This window comes from Melozone crissalis, unplaced genomic scaffold, assembly GCF_028551555.1.
Source record: "Melozone crissalis strain CALT ecotype California unplaced genomic scaffold, PUWL_Pcris_2 ptg000019l_1, whole genome shotgun sequence".
NCBI lineage: Eukaryota > Metazoa > Chordata > Aves > Passeriformes > Passerellidae > Melozone > Melozone crissalis.
Genome location: NW_026535797.1, coordinates 15,102,804 through 15,124,594, shown reverse-complemented (window position 1 = coordinate 15,124,594; position 21,791 = coordinate 15,102,804). Strand labels below are relative to the sequence as shown.

Sequence of the window (21,791 nt, the reverse complement as noted above, 5' to 3'; positions counted from 1 at the left end):
ATTGCAGTGAAGTGTAAGACCATTTATGTCAACCCTTTTTTCTACTATTAAAAATGTCAGTGATAATACTTTGATTAAAAAGCAAATGAGGCATAGTTTATACACTCTATGTGAGCAATAGAAATGTACAGATTTCAGTGGTTTGTTTCAATGAACATTGCTACAAATTCTTAAGCCTGAAGATTGCTCTTACAGAATTTTCTTCTTGCGAGAGAATGGCCTGAGTACCAAGAAAGGATAAAAGACTTCCAGTTGAACTGTAACCACTTTCTGCAGTGAGCAGACCTCAAAGATATATGCGATTTCTGAATTCTATACTGTTTCTAGAGTTCCTGGGAGTTCATCCATGTGAATTTAAATGTTCTCGGAAAAATTAGGGAAACTGATGATCTCTTTGTGATATGTTAGTAGTATAGTATCATTGTAGCATGATCATGGTTTGCTAGCCTTTAAAATAACCCTAACCCTTTTAGAGCAGCTTAATGTAGCTCCCAGGCCAGCATGAGTCTGACAGGATTGTCTTAAGTATGAATGATCTGATCAAACAAACATGGGAGAAGAAACCACTAATGAAATCCTAGATGGAAACTGGCAGAACATGGGTTAGAGGGAGAAGGAATATTTCCCTCATTTTGACTCTTCTCAATGATCTGCTTTTAGCCATGGTTACAGACAGAGATCTGAGCTGGCAGTGTAGCCTAGTACAGCTGCTACTAGGTTCTTATGTCCTAAATATTGCATGGATTTCTGGAAAGAGGAATTACTTTATCTCTTGGACTTGGACACAAAGTAATGGGCTTAAACTGCAGCAAGAAAGATCTAAATTAGATTTTTTAAAAAGTTTCTTAGCTGTTAGAACAATTAGGATAATACGCTGTTGGAATGAAATGTGGTCTATCCATTACGGGAGCATTTAAAGTACCTCAGATAAATAACTGTCAGGAATGGTTTGGATATAGCTAATTTCCCACTGGGTCAGAAAGACAGACCAGGTGATCTGTCATGATGATTCCAGCTCTAAAAGTGACACTGTGTGACACTTCATATTCATTTAGGCATGTGTGATTAGTTGCAGTTCCTCCAGTTCCAGTGAGGAAACTTCTGATATCAGATTCTTGTCAAGCCAGGAATTATCTACAAGTTACTATAAAAAGGGCAGAATGACTTCTTTTCTCCCAGGCTGAGAACTTCTCAGCTAAATAGAGACAGTCCCACTGGACTTTACAGCAAGAAACTGCAGAATGATGACTTTGAATTTTTTATATCTGAATCTTAAACAGAAACATACATACACGTATTAATGAACTTAGAAACACTCCAAAGATACACAATTTACTGTTAGGCACAAGAAAAGATCCCCTGAAAAATATTTTGAAAACAGAGGTAAATAACCACCTACATTTAATTGGATAAGTAGAGAACACAAAGCTAGGTGAATACTTGAAATACATTTGAACCCTGCGTATTTGATGCAAAGTGGAGAGCAGAATGCTCCCAAGTGGAACACTCTCATGGGATGCTGTTATTTCAAGTAGAATTTCATTGTGGATCACTTACAAAATCTATTTGGTAAAAAGAAGTTCAAGTTTGTGCATCTACATTTACTTTACTAATACTATAAAAAATAAATAAGTCATATAACTCACTATGCTGCCACTGAATTAGAAACTTTTTATTCAGTCTTATAACCATTCCTCATCTGTCCCTTGTTTTCTGTGCACACTGTGGCACCAGGTATTGATTTGCTACATTAACATGATTAAAGAAGTATAACCCCAGTAACTGCACCAAAATTAAAAATGTGTCATATTTATGAACACAAATAATAGAGCTTTACAATACACTGTTGATTATAAACTGGCTGTTTAATTGGATAAATTTGAATAAATATATAAATATGTGTTGGGCCCTAGGCAGAGCATACAGTTAGCCATGGTATGCACTGATTTCTTATTGGAATTTAAATTTCAATTACCTATAAAAATGTCTTTAAGGAGCCAGATGCTCACTTATGAACCATTCTCCTTGGCTGCCACTTCTCATGCCCAGAACATAACCAGTTTCAAATGTGTTACAATAGATGCTCAAAGCAGTAACTAAGAGTGATGTCCTCTGGAGTATTAGTGCTGCCAGAGTACTAAAATATCCATTAGTGTGCCAGTCACTGCCATGCTGATCTGTTACACACACTGTATTTAACTTTGCAGTCTAATTCACTTTCTGCTATGCTTTTATGGAAAGACTGAATGTACTTATGGATACCTCATACTTCATGCCAAGAATTAGGAATTAATAACAATGTGATGCCTGGTGAGCTTGTGGAGGTCTGCTGAACACCTCCCTGCACACAAGGACATGAAGGGATTACGACAGGATTGCCAGACATTGTGACTGGAACATTTCCAGGTGGTGAAAATCCAAAATATTTGGGTTTTAGTGGAGGGATGGGAGTGGAGGAAGTGGGGAAGGGATTTTTACTTGTCCTTTTCTTACATAATTATTTTTAATTTGCTTTAAGTTGCCAGAAGGTAAATCAAGGTAGATAATGAAATGAATATATTTAAATAAATAATAGCTGCATTAGATATGATATTCATTAGGTATTTTTAATATCTTTCACTTATTGAGATGCAAATGCAGAGTAATTCTGTAAATGAAAGGTGATTGTTTGCCAGTAATGGAGTCGAATTGCTGGAGGTGAAGCAGCAAGCTCCAGATTAAGACATTGCCCTTTCACAGCTAATATTTAATATAGTTTTGTAACAGATACCATCCCAAATTGCATGCCTGTACCCTTTATGAAGTCAGGTACATTTATTTGGATCAGAAACAGAAACAATCTGTTTTCCTTAAAAGTGTTATGATACTGGTTTGTACTTACTATGGTGCATTGCCTTCAATCCCATAATTATTGATATTGGTTGCTGCTGTAATCCCACATATAATGAATGGAACTCCACCACTAATCAGGTAAAATCTGTGGAGAGATAATAACTGATATTTTAATTTGCCTGACTTGAAGTTGAAAATACTTTTTAAATAATTGTACCTTCTTGAAGTATTTTGGGAATAAAATATTGCAGAAATATTAAAAAAAGTCCCTAAAACCAGAAAAGCAAAGAATGAAGTACTGTCACAATAAGAACTGTACTCTATGTAGCAAAGAGCAGAAAGTTTAATATTTATATGGAGCCACTTTTCTCACTGAATTTGCCATCCTTCATGCCTACGTCCAAATTCAGCAAAATGAACCATCATCACATTTTCCATTTACAGAACCAAAACACAGAATTGTGCCTGGAGCACAGCACTTCCAGGGCTGTGGTCCCTGAGGTGGAGAGCCCCAGCCCCCATTCCAGCAGCTGGAGGTGACCATGCTCAGCAGCAAAGGGAAAATGTTCCGCTGCACCCAGGAGCTCAGCTGAAATCCTAACTCATCTCCTGCCTCAACCAACGCTCCTCCTCTGTCAGCAGGCAAAATGAGTTTCTGTTCAAGCCACTTCTTTGGTGAGGAAACAGTGTGCAGGGATACAAACACGTCCCACTCCCTGCTGCTGTGTCCCTCAGGTCTAAGAGGAACCTGGTGACCTGTGGGGCACATTCTGATCGCAATCTGGCCACCAGTGTTCTATAAGGTATTATAAATATTAGGAGATGTCACACTCATTGCAAGGTAGGATTTTTACAGAAACAGAGCAATAGTAAGATTAAATAAATCAGCATTTAATGCAAGCCCAGAATTAGTGTTAGAATTTCTTAACCTCTTTTCCCACCTTCTTCCAAAACAGAATTATGGGTCGGGCCTCAGAAAATTTTATGTTGGTATTTACAGTCAATCTTTGTCCTAATGGTCTAAACTGTAAACAGACCAGAGAAAATCATATTTTGCTCTCATCAGAAAGCCCTTCAGATTTTATAACTTCAATGTCACCAAGTATATATTTTTTCTTCAACTTGGTTTATTCTGAAGAGCTCAACAAATTCCAATGAACAAGCTGTCTTCCTACAAAATCCATTCACCCACTACAGTTTAATGATTGTAAATATCTTTTGACTTGAGCATGTTGAATAAGCTAGCTTAATAGCTTTTTATTATTTTTAACAAAGACATTTTCAATGGCATTTCTGAAATCCAGGAAATTACTAGGGTACAGCAATGAGGCATGGAAAAGCTAATCCTAATTAATCTAAGAAATAGTAAGGAGCAGAAAAGATAGGAATAGAGAATGAAGTACAGGAAACTGCACTTTGAACTCACTTGAAGTGATTACACCATAGAATTTACCTAAAATGCAACCTATAATTTCATTTTTTTGCAGTGCCACCACTTTTTACAGATTGGATACATACATATAAATCAATTCTTATCTAAAGTTTCAGACAAGTATTTGGGTGTTGGATAATCTGCTTCACAGCTCACACTTTCAGCAGGCTCCTGAACACAACAGTAGCAGCAGATGTTGTGGAAGCACTTCAGCTACACAGTGCTACAGAAATGTGGCAAAATTCAGCCAAATTCCTGTTGTGGCTCAGAGCTAAGAGCAAGAAAATACAGTCTAGAAACAACATAAAGTGAAGTAAAATGTTTCAGTGTACCTGAGGTGCACTGTACTGATATCCAGCACATCACATTGCACACACATCCCCCCTGTCTCATTGGGAGGGGAAAAAAAAGAAAATAGCAAATAGAAATGACAGTGTATACAAATGATTCTTCATTGGTGGGTTCAGGATTCTTGAAGGGTGAAGTGAAATAAAAGCTGTCGAATAGAAGAAAAGTCAGCAAGAGAGGAATAGGATTAAAATAGACAGAATAGAAAATATAATCAAAGATACAGAAGTGAAATTAACTGTAAGAGCAGAAGTGCATGCTCCTGTCCATTTGAGTGAGCTTGTGGATACCTTAAAAAGTGGATAAAAAAGAAAAAACCATATTGCTAAGTCACCAAAAAAAAAGACATTGACCAAGAAGTTTCATATACATGTTACTTGTGAGGAAGTACACTTGAAATTAATAAATATAGACCAGACTTTACAAACGTTACTTTTTATGCCATCATGAGTTGTTATCAATTTCTTCTTCATGCAGATGAGATAAAGCAAATAATTCTAAAGAAAAAGTGCAGTAGAATTGATAGGGCATAAATAAAAAGTGACAAAAATGTAGAAAATAAATAGCTATTTTTCCATACTTCTAGAAAACCTTTTGTCTAAGAAAATCAAAAGGTTTTTAACATTAATTAATTTAGCCTTACAGCCCCCTGTGTGGTCAATATATTGCATTGTTCCTGTTGTGCAGAGAGGAAACAAGGAGAGATGAGGTGTTCAAGGCCATGCAGGAAATGAGAGTCCTTTACTCCCATCCTATGTTTACACTCAAGGCACCTCTCTGTTACTGTACTGAAGGGACTGGGCAATCCAAGGCATCCAGGGTTTTGTCTCCAAGCCCAAAAACCCAAGTGCCCCTGTCTCAGTAGGAGCAAGATGGATATAATGTCATGTGAATGATCCCTGCCCAGGGCGGTGCCTTCCCAGCACTCACTGAGCCGATGCCTGACCTGTGCAGGAGCCTGGGTGTGCTCTTCCCTGTGCAGCCCTAACGCCAATACTCACTGATGTTTGGAACAGCACCACCTGGGCTTGTTCACAGAACAGGTTTTCCAGCCCAGTTAGAGCAGTCCAAGTGTAAGGGTTGTAGCTGGAGAGATGACCCTTCTTAGGCTGCTGCAGCCAACTTTTGGTGTCTTTCAGCCATACAAGAGGAAAAGTGAAGGGCTATGCTCCTGTCCAGTGATGCTTGTTCACTGAATAAAGGAGTCATAAAGCTGTACCAGAAGTGTGAACCTTGTAAACTGATCAAATACATGCTTTTCAACCATCTTTCCCCCCACCCGAAGAATATTTTCCTATTAAAAAAAAAATATAAATCTATCTTTTCCCTATAATGTTTGCCTACTTTTCATTTCCTATTTCCTCTTATAACTATCTTAGAATTTTAAAGCTTTAAAGGTCAATGTCCTTTGGTTCAGTCAACAATTGCCTTTTCTACCAATTGCCTTTTCTACTTCTGAATTGATTTTCTAATTTTTTTCATTATGCCAGTGGGGTGTCTCCTCTTCAAAAGAGAACATGCAGTAACCCAGAGCCAATTTCATCTGCTTGTGTTACTCTTCTACCATTCAAGAACACAAACAAGTGAGACTCAGGCTGCCACTACCTGAACCCTGTATGCAGCAGTAAGAAGAGCAATGTGACTGTTACGTGGAAGGCAGACAACACAGACAGACTGGCTGTAGTCTGTATGATAACCATGCATACAAATCTTTAAAGACTAGGAAACCCCAGGGAGAAAATGAAAATTCTTTTTCCAGCTATAATTTTATCTTGACAAGCAGTTAACTTATGTAATATTTTCAAATTGTTTTACAGGGAAAGCTATAAACTATCAGTGGGATGATTTGGGCCTTTGAAGCAAGTGCCAAGCCGTTGCTTCAGCAGCCCTTGGGAAGAGGTTTTCAAATTTGTACATTGTTGTTGCTGGCCACCCAGGGATGTCCTGATGATTCCTAGCAGGCTTCTACATCACCATATATTTATTTACCGAAGCTCATTCCATCACATCTTCACTAACATTGTTATCCAAGCTAATTAGATTAAATCCAGCCTGGAATGCCTCAGCAGGATGCACTCTCACCTCTCAGCTGCAGTGCAGCAACACCTAGGGCCTGAGCATGGGGCTGTGCAGACACAGATGAGCAATGGTGGGCAGTGATCTGCAGGAATCACTTTCCTTGAACATTACAGGGAACCCCCAAGTTTCTGCTGCAGAGACTGCCTGAGACCAGCAAGCACAATAATTTTTATTACATGCACTAACACAAACACAACCCCCCCCAACAGAGCAGCAGACACTGCTGGAGGAGATGCCCCTCTGTTGACATCCTGCCTTAATGTTCTGCAGCTTCCCTTCGGCAAGAACTCCTCTTGTAAGGAGAACTCTACCACAAAACACTGGGAGCTACACAGCCAGTCTGATAGAAACAGGATAATGTCAGCAGGAGTGACTGCAATGGCCTGCAGGCAGCATCCATTCTGATAACTTAACATACACTATATTCTGCTAAGTTTATTTTCATAAATGTTACTCAGTAAGTCAGCAAGTAAAAGGAGATTTCTACCCAGTGGTAAATTTCTTGCTTGAGTATCTGGCTATTCTGTAGCCCCAATTTTTTCCAGACTCAGAACCTTGACTCTGAAATTTTCAAAAAAGAAAATTTCAGTGTCAAGGTTCTGAGTCTGGAAAAAATTGCCTTTATGGGTGTAATGCAAGACTGACTATAAGGGGTTTTTTTCTGCAGAGGTTGGCAAAATGGCAATGTATCAGGAAGTCATTCAAAAGACTTCAAATAGACGTTATTGCAGATACTACTTGATTAAGATGTATATATATATATTTACCTTTATTCCTCTCTGCATGCACAAATCTAGAAAGGTACATGTTAGATATATATAAATAAACCACTGAAGCATTAATTTCTTTTCTGCCCATTGTACCAATTAAAAAAAATTATCAGTTTAGCTCTACTTATGTTTAGGGCACAAGTCATACAGGAAGACTAGCCACTTGCAAAATAAACATCAAAATAAAAGAACAGTCACAGTAAGATGACTTTCCCTTTTCTTTTTCCTTGAGCTTGGATATGGTTTTAACATCTTTGTGAAAATAATTCATATAGAAAATGGTCATTAACTTCAGAGCTAACCAGATGCCACTGTTCAAGTACCCAGGAGGCAGGCAGACAGATAAGTAGCTGCTCTGCAGAAAGCTGAATTTATGAGCCTGATTTTCAAATTATTCTTCCTGAATCTTTCATGCATCACATCATTTTGTGGCCCTTTTTCCTGGGAATTTGATAAAATAAAAATAAAACTTTTAAACATTATGCGATTCTGAGAATATACTTTTCCTATTCCCAGACAGTCTTGACTTACAAACATATTTATAAATACTATGTTTGTTTTTCTCAATGACCTTTTTGAAGAGAAATAACCTATGTTTCCTTCAGTGCTTTTCTCCTGTCTGCAAAGGAGATCTAAAGACGGAGAATACAGATTAAAAACAAAAAAAGAATCTACTAATAATGCTAAAATAAACTCTACTTTTGTAAGTCAAGCTTTAAATGGTAAATAGCAGAAGAAAGGATTGTGTGAAAACTCTATTTATCACCTTTTATGTGCCACTATTGTTATTCTCCTTAACTGCCCATTCACAGTCCACTTTTTTTCCCCCATAAGACATTTCACTCAGCACAGAAGCAGCAAAGGTCACTGGACACGTAGTTATTAATTCATTTTATATATACCCCTTCTTTCTACATCTTATTGCAACTTAAGAGCTTTGCAAACATTAATTAATTAATTGTAAAAATGTCCTTCTGAGAATATTTATAATCTTTTCCATTTAGAGGCAGACACCAACACACAGAAAGATGGATTTTAAAAAATTGATTAAGAAACGTCTCTGCAGATTTGTTTGCTCAGCTTAAGATGTCCAGGTCTCCATTAGACAAAACTAGCCTCTGTTTTTTTATTAAAATTGGCCATGAGAATGGAGTTTAAATACCTTTCTTCATCTGTCCTTAAAGAGTCACAGGAACATGGGCAATAAAGTGGGACAATGTTAGTCAGTGTCAGAAGATCTGAAACCTCATCTAACAAACAGCTTCAAACCTATTTGCTTCTTGTCACCATTGAGTCAGGAACAAGAAGGGTAGTGACACACTCCATCCACAACCAGAAGGCAAAACAGGTATCCTTATTACAGTCTCACAATAATTATAACCTACCTCATTCACCCAGAACCTGACTGGTTCTCACTAACACCAGTAACCCAACTGGTTAATTAAGGAACCACTCTTCGGTAAAGACCTTATGAGAAAAGCAACTTGCTCAAAACACCAGCCACAGATTGTTTACCATTCTTTCTCTCTGCCTCCCTAAAACTTCCCAGACCAATTAATAGCAAAGCTTATCTGTCATATCCACAGGCTCTCTGCAGCGAGCCACTGCCCTGGGTATTCACTCACTCCTGTCTCTCTGCCCTTCCACCCAGGGCAGTCCCTGCTCAAGCCCTGCCAGGCAGGGTGAGAGTCTGGGTCCTGCTGGTGGGGGCAGCCAGGAGGCTTCACTGAAGTGATTAATATTCAGCTTCCTTGGTTATCACCCTCCATGGAGAGTGTGGCCATTATGACTTGTCCAGGATTTTGCAGACGAAAAGGAATTTACAGGCCGACAGTACAGTTGCAGTTTGCTTTACCAGGACTACATGAAACAGCCTAAGCCAGCAGAGAGGACAGAAAAACAAAAATGCATGTAACAAAAAGATAAAAGATTAATTCAGGAACTCAAAAAAACGTTCAGAGAAAATTTAGAGGAGGAAGGAGATTCATTTACATAGAGATAACTGTATTGTCTCTAGTGAACTGCACTAATTGAAGACCTATTGTATCTAAGAAGCAAGAGACACCTTGACTTTTTTCCCTGTTTTATTGGAGAATGCCTTGAGGGCTGCTGGAAATCAGACAGAGATGATTCTTACAGTGTATTCCATGCTGTAGTTTAGCTCTATTGACTTCTATTCCTGCTTATTTTAATGAATAAAAAACTTAAGTCAGGGTAAGTAGGAATCCATCCTGACTGCACTTGTGAAGGGAAGAAGTAAGTAAAATATTAAGCATCATGCTGACGAGAAAGAAAATACATTTATTAGTGTTTCTTAAAGATTCAGTATTTGAGTTCAAAGGTACGATGCTTCTAGAGAGAACAGTTTATGGTAATGCTCAGAGAGAAATCATGGGAGGAGAAATAATACTTATGCTTTGAGTATTTTTTATTTACACAATAATTTTATCCCTAGAGAACAAAGCAGCCCTTTCAATTCTGCTTCCACAGTTAATTTCCAGCAGTAAAATGGCTGATACCCTTGTTTGGAGGTAGTATTCATTGCCACCTCATTTTTCCAGGCGTTTGACTGCTCTGGCGTGGAGCTGTTAGCTGAAATCACTTTGCAGTTCCAGTCTACTGAATCAAACACAACTGCTCCAGCAAGCATTGCAGTACACCTCTGGAAAGTCAATTACCACCAGGATGTCCTTCTGCCTTTCAAAGGGGAGGAAAGAACCATTAACTATCAACCCTCATCAAGACAAGAAATTTTGATGGCAGTCTATATGTGACAATGGCATTTTATATAATATGAAAGTGAATTGAAAAGTAAAGCGCGTAAAGATAATAAGTGCTGTACTCCTATATTGTCACATATTTAATACTCAGATCACTTTATATTAGTATCAATGTCCTATGACTGTCAGTAGAGCCACTTTGCATTTTAAACAGAAAATATGGATTTCTTTGGTTTTACTTGAGCTAGTATTTCATTAAGGCTGCCAAAGGAACCAAATAAAATTACTATCATGAGGACATATATTTTAATTTGGTTTGACTGTGAAAGTCACTGACAAGGGGCTCTGGTCTATGTTCTCCCATGACTAAATTCTTAAATAATAATTTTAAAAAGGAATTTATGTCAATCCTGTATTTTATTATGGCAGTGACTAACATAACTTCCTGAATTCCCCTGTGCTTCATGCACTTTAAGTTTCTGACACTCAGGTGCTTTTTAGGGAATGTTTTTTTCTCAAGAAAAATGTTATTTCTTCAGCAGTAATTTTTAAAAATTTTAAGCAGATCGTTCAAGTCCTTGTTTTGAAAGTCTGTAATTCTCAAATGACCTGAAAATACAGCATTTTTAACTTTCATAGAATAAGAATCTTTGAGAGTTGATTCAGAGGTTATTTATTCACTACTTGATATATTTTTGGATTGAGCTATGAAGTATATTTGTTGTATTAAAAAAAGATATTTTGGAGCATTAATTTTTATTAGGAGCTATAATGACAAGTTAGAGCTAAATAATTTCAATTGCATAAGATTCACTGGTAACATAGGAGCAATACTCTCAGTTTTATCTTCTGTTAAACTCATTCACTGTACACACAGAGAATCATTCAGAAAATATTAATGACCAAGCAATCAATGTCACAAAGATGGGGACTTCAATGGTAGACCCAGCAGCTTTGTTCTTAGATTTGCTCAGCTGAGCATTTAAGACAGATATGTGCAAACAGACAATGAAAAGAGAATATAGGAACTCATGAGAAATAGCTCTAGAGAGACCACGCTAATTCTATTGTTCTAAATTCATATATTCTTTCCTTTTTCTCTGATATAAGTCAATGATCTTACAGGAAGGGCAAGATCTTTGCCCAAAGTGCCAGGGGGAGTTAAAACTGTTTAGAAGAAAGTGAAAAATATGAAAAACACTTCAAATATGTGCATTTCCAAAGAAACTACATTGTTAATTTGCACAATTTTGGCAAGCCTTATATCTTTTGATGCAAAATTAAGCCCCTGTTCCAGAGGGCAGGTGATAAAGAATCTTAGCTTTCTAAGCTGAACTTTTATGTGGGAAAAACTCAAATCTGATTTTCTACAAATTTTACATTTGTCTTTGGTGTTTAAAACATTGCAAGGTCCCTTTGAGATCGTTCCCACAGTTCTGCCATCTCTCTGTAACTTCAGCTCTCCCTTATGTCAAGGTATTTATCTTTGTTATTGCCCTGCCCAGCCAGTCATGTGGAACCCAGAGAAGTTTAATGATCTCCATCAATCTCAGACCAACTGCAGCTGAGTTATTAGACATGAAAAGTCTCAACGACAGACACATCCCTAAACAAACTGTTCCTTTAACGAAATCAAAATAAATATAAGAATAAATTTCCATCTTTCCATTAAAGATTATTATAGGTGAAATGTGAAAATGTGAGCTTCAATGGTTCAAAGCTTAGAAAACAGGAATCTTAAATTCAGTCTTCAAAAATATCCTACTTTTCTATATTAATATCACAGTTTTTACTTTAGTTTATTAATTCCTGAATGATGAATGTTAGTGTAAGTACTTACAGAGAGAATACAGTAGTAAGAAAGCTAAAAAGCATATTTATCGCTTCAGCTGGCTCTGAAACATTTCAAGCATCTTTTACAGCCTGTTTGATTGATACAAGCCATTAAAGTAATCAGTTTAGGAAATTTAATGTTGCCCTGGGAAATCTGCCATTTCTGCAAAAAACCCCAAACTGTCCTTCTTCAATGAAAATGAAAATTACAGCTTCAGACATAATTGTATGTAAAACTGCTGAATGCATCAGCTGGTTTCTCTCACATAGACTGGGTTGTTACTGTTTGAGTCCTCTCAGAAAGACTTTAAAAACACACATGTTATGGCCACAGTGCAGCATACATATTTTTAATATTTGATAAAGTCATATTTGATAGGTTGATATGTCCTCATAAAGTGTTTTCCTATGAAGTGCACAGAACAGTGGTAAATTTCATCCCTCTAGATTTGTTCAGCATCTCCTACGCATATTCTTAAATGAAACACATACACCATACTCAAGACATATTTAGACTGTGTATAGAAAATATATGGAAGTATCTCTATTGGCTTTTAAATATTAATACTTCAAAGTATTAAAGCATTCTTACTGTTTCTGATAATTTTACTAATAAGGTAATAAATGCCTCATCTTCAAAGTATTGTTAATGATTAGGTGCTACATCCTCAAATTTAAACATTTAGTGTTTCAAACTTCTGCATCTCTTTACAATTTACAATTGTGAAGTTTACAATTATGTGCTAATCACAATTTACTGCTACCTTCCATTTAGTTAGGTAATTTGGTTTATTTTCGACTGCATGTATCTAAAATCTAATCACACAGCTATAGCAAGATGTATCCTCAGGCAAAGTGAGAGGACAAACAGTCTTGTTTAAGACATGAAGAAACCACATACTAAATAAAAATAATATGATTTGGATTATTAAATTTTCCTGGTCTACAAGAAGTATTCAGTCACAAACCCAGAGGGCCATTTAAAATTGAAAAGCATTTACACAGAAGATCCATGGAAACCACAAAACCCTTTCTGTTGAATCTTTTCAGCTACCAAGCTTTCAGCTATCAAACCCACATCTTTTGAGAAGAGATCAAACAGTTTCCCAAAAGGAATTTTTTCAGACATGAAAAGCATACATGCAGGTTTTGAATTCCTCTAAAGACCTCTGTGGTAATGGAAGGGACTCTGCATTTTAATTTGGTTCCAATTTTAAAATATTTTGATTTTTTAAAATAGTTCTAGTATTTTTAGGGTTTGCCACAGGTCATGAGTTGAGGAGGGAGCATCTCTTAAGAAAAAGTAGTAGACATGATGTTCATCCACACTGATGCTGCTTTCAATCGTACAGAAAACCATCTGGAAACAGTCAGATAAAGCCAGGGCAAGGCACAGATGTTTAAATCCTAAAATATAACCTCAGTGCTTTGACATAGAGATCCTGAAGGCACACATTTTTGCTTTATTTACCAAGACTGCACAAAGAAACATTGCAAATAAACTATTATGTACATGGTGCCTGTATAAGTTAGACAGTACCCTTGTATTGTCTTTGTTCACAATTACTTCCTGTGGAAAAAAAATCTCAGTCCTTATACAGAGCAGCAGGACAGAATAGAATGCTTCCCTCAACAATTAAATTGCAGTCCCCAAAGACTAGAGTCTGAAAATTTATTCACCAGAAATCTAAAATGTGAGGCTGCAAACTATAGGTCATTTTGAAAAAATTCAAAATACAAAGATAAAACATTTCAATTTTTTTTCAATCATAATTTTTTCTGCATCTCTCTTGCATAATCATTTCTCAATCTTAAGTTTATTTTCCTTTTCAGAAAAAGAAGACATAGCAAAAAAGTTGTCATCTTCCCTGAAGGAAAATCCAGTTTTACAGCTGGCAACATTTGGAACAGGCAACTATTCTACATGTAACCATGACTTACACCTTAATAAACTAATACAAAAAGAAAATAGTGGGAATCCAAAATCTATTAATTTGATTAATTGTGAATAACTTCTGTCCTTGACTTTTTATAGTGGTATTCCAACATTTTAAAGCACATTTCATTACCTCCTATCTTTTTTCCCCTCAGGAATCCTTAGTAATGACAACTTTGTTTCCATGTATTTTAATTTGTAACCTATTCCTGAATTTTGATGGGATTGGGTGATTTTTTCTTTTTGTGACTTATTTCAGGCCTTACATTTTATTTTTGTGGTTCATCCAATTTGAATGCTAAAAGGATTCTGAGCCAGAACAAGAGGAAGAAGTCCTTGCAGATTTTCAAAACTGACCTAGGTGAGAACCTGAGCTCACTTTTAAGTTGGATCTGCTTTGAAAGGAGAGTCAAACTTGATGACTTACAGATGTTTCTGCCAATCTTATTTTTTTATGACCCTATAATTAACTTATTATTCATTGTTATCTTTTCAGGCTTGTGAGAGTCCATCCATACCAGCTGTCAGTGCTAAGAAAAGGCTTCTTTCAACCATTACTCTTCTGGTATATATTAATATATAATTTGAAACATATGTACTACTCAGAGTGGACTAATTCACAGGTGAGTGAGCATAGCTTGAAAATTCCTAAATTTTCAAATTTGTTCTGAATATTTTTCAATATAAATGTATTTCATATATTTTCAAACTTCAAATATACTTGCAATATAAATTTTCAAATAAATTCTGAGTTCTTAAGAAATGAGAATAAAGTCTGAGTTCTTTAGAACAGTGCAATGCAGTCAAAATATAACCAAGATGGGACACAATGAAACTCAGAGGGAGACCCTGCTCCACATCCCACCAACAATGCTTACACCTGTGGCTGTAGCCAGCCAAGAACAGCTGAAACCAAGGAGAAATTTATGCTACGTATAAACCCCATTATTGTGTTTAACAGGTTGGTCATCCATTACTTATCCAAGTGCCTTATCTTCACTAGCTTCCATCAAACTCCATGTGCCATGCAGACTTGCTCGATTTTGTATTACACAACTGCATTATTCTTTTTCAGAAACTAATCTACCCTGTGAATAACCTTAATGAAGTTTCATCCCTAAAGTTTTCAAAAAGAAAAAAGCCAACTTTTTTGGTTTTTTGTGGAGAAAATATTACATTAGGATTTATGCAATTCTACATTTCTACATTTCTACAACTCCAAATTTTTCATCTTGACAGATATGCAGGTAGCCAAGAACTTAAAATTTAGCAAGAAGCTTTTATTAAATGTAACAAGCAGCAGGGAAGCATTAGAACATGCTGAAAATAACTTATTTTTTAGATGGTTTTAAGACTTCTAGCTTCTTTCTGGAACACTTTCTCTTTCACAGTCTGTAGGATGTAATTCAATCTGCTGCTAATCTAGAGGCAGCAAGGAGTATTCTTTTTTAATTTTATATTAGAAAAAAAATATTATGGATTAGCCTGCTGTTAACCCATAGAAAGTACTGTTCAATTAATGACTTGACTCCACAAAACCATGGAGATTTAGATTTATTGACAAAAATTCAAGTTGACATTTTGTCCTTAATTCACCCTATTGAAAAGTAAGAAACAAGGGTACAATTGCATGAGTTCATGAATGTCAACCCTGATTTTTAACTTTAATGTTGAGGGGTTTTGCTGTTGTCGGTCTTTGTATTACTAAGGTGAGCTATGTGCTATCTTTTATGTATGATGATGGCATGAGCATTTGCTTTTCCCTATTTTCTTTAAAAGCTGACATACACAGAAATCTATTTCTGGTGATTCCCATTCCAGATTTTAACCTGAAGCAAAAAGAAAGGTTTTCCATCATTTATAAAGAGGTCAAAGTTAAGTTTTAAAAAAAATCATGGGGTTTTTTTGAGCACTCAACTGGAAGTGATCATGAAACTTTGAAAGAAAAGGAAAAGCAGGGATAGAGTTATTTTTATAAATATTAATCAATAAATATTACACAACAAAAGATAGAAATGATGTGTCATTTCTGGAAAGTTATGAACATGGAAAAAATAGATTTGAAAAGGAATAAACAGCTATCTTCACAAAACTGTAAGAGCATCTCCTTGCTCAGCTTTCTGGGTCAAAAGGCTGCCTAGCTTTTCTAGGTACAATAATTATTTGATTTAGCAATGCCAGAACCTCAGAAGGAAATGCTCTCTCTAGCTGGAAAACACTCTCTTAGAAGCATGAAGAGGGAATATGGGTAAGTGGTTGCTTCTGCAACACCTCTAATGGATGACTGAGATATACAAGTAGACAAGTTCAACACCATTCTTATATGACAATAACATGACTATGATAATCCATGTTAAACAGCCAAAAATGCCTTACCTAAAACTAATAGCCAGCATGGGTTAGCTAATTTGCAAATAACAGAGGTTGTGATTTGCCCACAATTCCTGCTCCTTATCTTTTGGTTTCATGAGAAAGAGTTTTAGAGACAACAATAATTCCAGATATAGAATTCCAGAGTGGAAATGAACTCTCCCTGTAGAGGTACCTTTATTTTTTCTGGCGATGTCTGCAAGTTTATCCCATATGAAAAGGCAGCAAGATCGTGTGACTGACCACTCATGACTTTTTTTTGACATTCCTCAAAAATATTTAAAAGTTAACACAAATGGTCTTCTGTAATCACAGTTCTCTTACCTCATAATTAATAGCTAAAACAATACTAGGTATCTCTTATAGATAAACAAGTCTGGTATCTCGTGTGCTCAAGTTTTCTTTCACAGAAAACCTCACCAATGTTCACTTTCTGATAAACTTAAAATCCTGAATGATTCTCTGATTACTAAGTGTAATCCAATAATAATGGCATTACTCCTTTCTCTGAATGAGTACTCAATCAATACAGGCATAAAGTTTAACCTGGACATTCTATTTTACTAAGGTAATTTCAACATATAATATCTAATATATTTTAATCTGCAGCATTAAAATTACAGAATATTTACCAAAATTTATTTTTAGGTAGCAATGAGCAGTATTTTTAACCTGTGAACCAAAATATTCTTGTGACTAAATACGTGCAACTCCCACTGAAAATGCAGTGTGAGTGCATGTGTTTCAGAGCAGAAGGTGGCCTAATTTTTTGTTACGTTTTATATAGTAAGGTGGTACCTGAATAAAAATACCTGCAGGATCAGCAGCCAGTTTCTACAGGACTCATAACATTTCCAAACACTGAAGGCATATTTGGAACACATTAGTTTCAAAGTCCCTTCTGTCAGAATTTGCTTGCATAATGAAACACAGGAGTTTCTTATGAGACCAACGAGACTGTAGAAATTCAGCAGCAAATAAGGGTTGAAAAATGGAACTATTGTTAGGAAAAATCCTTGGTTTACTAGTAACAGAATTGTAGGGCAGGAATGAACATCAGGAGATCATCTTGTCCACTCAAAAGCTCTGAGTCAGGGTCACATTAAACATCTGTCACGACTGGCTTGGCCTTATCTAATCCATGTTAACAAATAGCTTGGGACAGAGTTCCCACAGCCTTCCAGGTAACCTGTTTTAATTGTCAACTCTTTTCGTAAGTTGAAATATTTTCCTAACATTAACCTCTTTACCCCTTGCTGCAATTTAAGCTTATTATTTGTTGCATGATTTTCTCTTTAATGCCTTTTCATTTGGAATTTTCAATGAACACTAACTTGAGTCATCCACATTTCCAGTGATGGGTTTCAACTACTTAGGATGTACAATGTCAGGGAGATCAGTGGAACTTTATGTATAATTTTCCATGGTGTCTCAACTCAAAACCAAGTGAATTAATCTAATGCAGCTTTTCCTCCCAAGACTTTTAAGCCCTCCTTCCAAACAGGATAAACCAGAGATTATCACACATATTTGACAGGAAGTATGCATAGAATAAGCCAGGTCTGAAACTGAATTTGCAACAGTTATACATAAGTGTGCTCCAACATATTAAATGTAATATGCATAATCTGTGGGCTTCACTAATTTTGTTTGTCCAAGGAATATAATTTAATTTCCTTGAATTTTTACATTCATTAATAAAGAAAAATATTATGAAACATTAAAATTATGTATTTAAAACTACCACTGCTGATATATATACATATGTGAATAAAATATATATATTTGTGTTTTATTGCTAGTTTATTTTAAGATAAGCCATATTTTAAGATAAATATTTTTTTTGTTCAGCATTTTCTCTTGCAATTTGATAATATCTTTTAGCCAAAATTACTTTATGGAATAGCAGCAATGTATTGGTAAATGCAACACCTACTATGTCCAATACCACACTATAATTTAAGTGCACAGTGATTGTACTGTACTGCAGTTATTATCAGACTATTTATTGCACAAACCTATATTACACTAGTTGGCTGCCTGCAGCATTCTCATTTCTGTGACACTGCAGTTTATCAGTCTGCACAACATGCTTCATAAATCTCCATGACTTATGTTTTCTGGCAACATCAGGGTTTTCATTACACTTAAGCTGGATGTATACAGATGCCTACTTAAGACAAGTGCCCTGTAACAAACTTTAAGTTCTATCTTTCTCACAGAAAAATTCTTGTAAGAAGGAATTTGTATCTAATGTGACTAATTTTTCTCACTAATTAATGAGTACAATAATCTACTATTAAAAGTCAGATATTCTTTTCTGTAATTGTGGTGAATATAATTTCATGCAGATGGGAATGCTTAGTTCTTTGTCCATACAATTACAATAAGCACACTTGAAAAGATATTATGCATTTATCTTTACAGCATTTTTGCATAATCAAGTTTAATCTATATGACACCAGAGAATCATCTGAGAAAATATTTAGTTCTTTCAAATCTGATAAAGTTTCCTACAAAGCCCTCATTGGAGTCTGAATATATTATCTTCTAAAAATCCTTGAACTTGTAAAATTTCCAATCAGCATTTTACATTTTGCCTGGAGCAGCATATCAAAGCACGGAGCATTTTATCAAGCTTACCCACCCTCCAACTTACCCTCTACAATTATGTATATGAGTAGCTCAAGTGCTAAAAGCTACTGAGGCAAGGGACAGTGTGACAAGAATTCTGAATTTCCAGGAAATACCTAGATGTGAACTCAGGATAAAAGCAGCTGAAAATTCAATCTAGTACACAGTCCTGCAGATCAGCACGTTTAAGTTCAAGCCTTTCAAAGCTCAAAATATCATAGAATTAATTTTAAGTCTTCAGGAAGATCACAATTTTGAAAGCTTGCAATCTCCATAACTACATAACTCATGCAGTTAAAATTTCTGTCCCAAGCCCATCAATTCCTCATTAAATGCCCAGGTATCACTGAGGTGTGGTCATTTTCTTCTTTTGGCTATGTTTGTCAATAGCCATAGCATAGAAGAGAGTTTCAGCTGAATGGATCTAAGTGACTTGCTATGCTGTTTAATATCTTGCTTATAAGTAGTAAGCTGACATATGTTTCTGTTGCAATAATCATAACCTGCTTCTTTTCATCCATAATAAGTAGCTCAGACACTGTTCTTTAAAAAAAAGACAAAGAAGATAAAACTTCACCTTCTACCTCAATATCTCTCAAAGATTTGGTATTACTGTATTTCTACTCTGAACAGTGCTAACATTGTGTGCACCTTGCCTGTACCTCAGCTCATGAAGTTATGACAGCAACAAAATCCTTTTTCTACCCTGATTTTGACATGCTCTTGAAATCAGTTCACATCGAGGAGGATCCTATCCTCTGGGGATCATTCACTTTAAGTATTTGGTAGTGCATTCAAATTGACTTAAAAGTGTTTGCTAGTACTTTCAGGTCAGTTTTGAAGAATAGTATTGCCAACTTCTCCATGAGAAGGAACTTTTGGAATTTTGAATCACAAGTGAGATGAAGTGGAACTACAGGCAATTCCTACAGACTCCACAATTCCATCACTCACATTGAAGGTGGAGCAGAAAAGCTCAGATCACTTCTCCTGTTTGATTAAGAGGTGGCAGGAAAATACCTCCATGCTATAGCACCATACCCTGGCAATCCAATGCTGTCAGCAATGAATATTTACATGGCCTATGCAAAGTGCAACAATGTTCTCAGGATACCAATGACAATATATTGCTCCTCCATACTATTCCATATGCCAGTGGACCTCCATACTATTTTAATATTTTCATTTTACTGGATTTTTTCTTGTGTAGAACAATTAATTCAAACCTGAATTAAAAGTTGTCTTTCACCAAAATTAATTTTACCCCCATCTGATGGAAACAAAATTGGCTTCAAGTTGAAATTCAGTAAAAAGAATTAATGAAAATATTTCCCTCATCACAATTTTATACCCTTTTCCACTGCAGACCTTTCAGTTACATCCTTGACTCCATCTGAACATATATCAGCATTTAAGAGTGATCTTGCTAAATAGCACATAATATCAGTATGTCCTTGAAGTATCAAACCAAATTCCAAGTACCCTTAGGTTCTGCAATCCTGTCTCTTCCTTTAATTTGGGATATACAGACTTAAACTTGTTTTGTTTTTCAGCTTCTCTTTTGCACTATCTCTAGCTTTTATACCTCAAGGGGCAGAATTGTTCTGTTTGTTCTGGCTAAGGTTCCTTCCAGCATTTTAATTCTTTCTGTTTGAGTGGGGTTTTTGGTTGATTTTGTTTGGTTGGTTGGTTTGGGATGGTTTTTTTTGGTTTTTTTTCAGAACATGCCTAAATTGCTGTGCTGATAAGACAGTGCACAATCTGTCTACCATGATCAGCTTTTCTGTATTACTTGTGTTGTGTCATCTTTGAATGACAGTTACTAAAACTGTCTTCAGAAGCAATGTAGCAATGTTCAAAATACTAGCTCTATAATTAAATCAAACTAAAATTTCAAAAAGGCTGCTACCTTTAGATAATTTTAATATCCAATATAAGGATATAATAACTTATTTTGATGTTGTGATATAAGTCTTACTTTGGTGAATAAAATGAACACAATAGCTAGAAGGGAAACATGGCTTTTCTTATATTCAATTGTAATTTATTAAATGCAAAAAATTTAGAAAAGCTATTTCAGCAATATGGCCTTTCTCCTTCCTGGGAATATGACAAATATTGAAACAAGAAACATGGGAATAGTGGTTTGCAGATAGTATCTAAGAAATATCACTATATTATCTTTAAGGTCCCTCCCAACCCAAGCCATTTGATAAAAACATCTGTTACACACTTTTTTGTTTCCAGGAACTCACAGTATGGAGGTGATAAGCAGCCTTGAGAATACAAGATGACTGCAAAAAATTACTGCAAATTTTTAAAATTATCTAATAACATACATTTGTAGTATTAACTTCCCATATCTAAAATAAGTAATGTTGATTATAATATCAGAAATTTGAGACAGACTTCCTGATGACCCCACCTAGATCAAAATATTCTGTCCTGTAAGCAAAGGATACAATCATGTACTCAAATTATAGCCAAATTCCTGGAGCAGATTCTCAGAGAGACTGTTGGCTCACCATGGTTCATCCAGCTGGTGAAAACCTTTCTTGCAGGGAGACATCATTTTCACTTACTCTGCAATGACACAACTGGGTCTGTGCTAATAGTAAAGAGTGAACTAGAGAGACCTCCTCAAGGCTCCTGAGAATTCTGCCCTGTGGCAGTTCCCATTTAATTCAACATACTCAAACCATAGAGAATTTTTAAGAAAAATACAGATGATCCCTTGGGATAATCAGGTCTAAATTTATACTTTGTAGAGGAAGTTTGATATGTTCTCTGTGGGAAGGAAGGATGGGCTTTCATAGATCAAAATTTTATGAGTTAAT

At 35.8% G+C, this 21,791-nt stretch overlaps 1 protein-coding gene across 2 annotated transcripts in view; it reads right to left on the bottom strand.

Annotated features, from left to right (window-relative positions):
* Positions 1-21,791, bottom strand: part of ADGRA1 (adhesion G protein-coupled receptor A1) — a 253,397-nt gene that overhangs the window by 4,789 nt on the left and 226,817 nt on the right. For both annotated transcript variants that reach the window (XM_054277071.1, XM_054277072.1), the window contains one exon: positions 2,882-2,977. In XM_054277071.1, the coding sequence (XP_054133046.1) occupies positions 2,882-2,977 (96 nt within the window). The remainder of the gene's footprint in view (positions 1-2,881; positions 2,978-21,791) is intronic.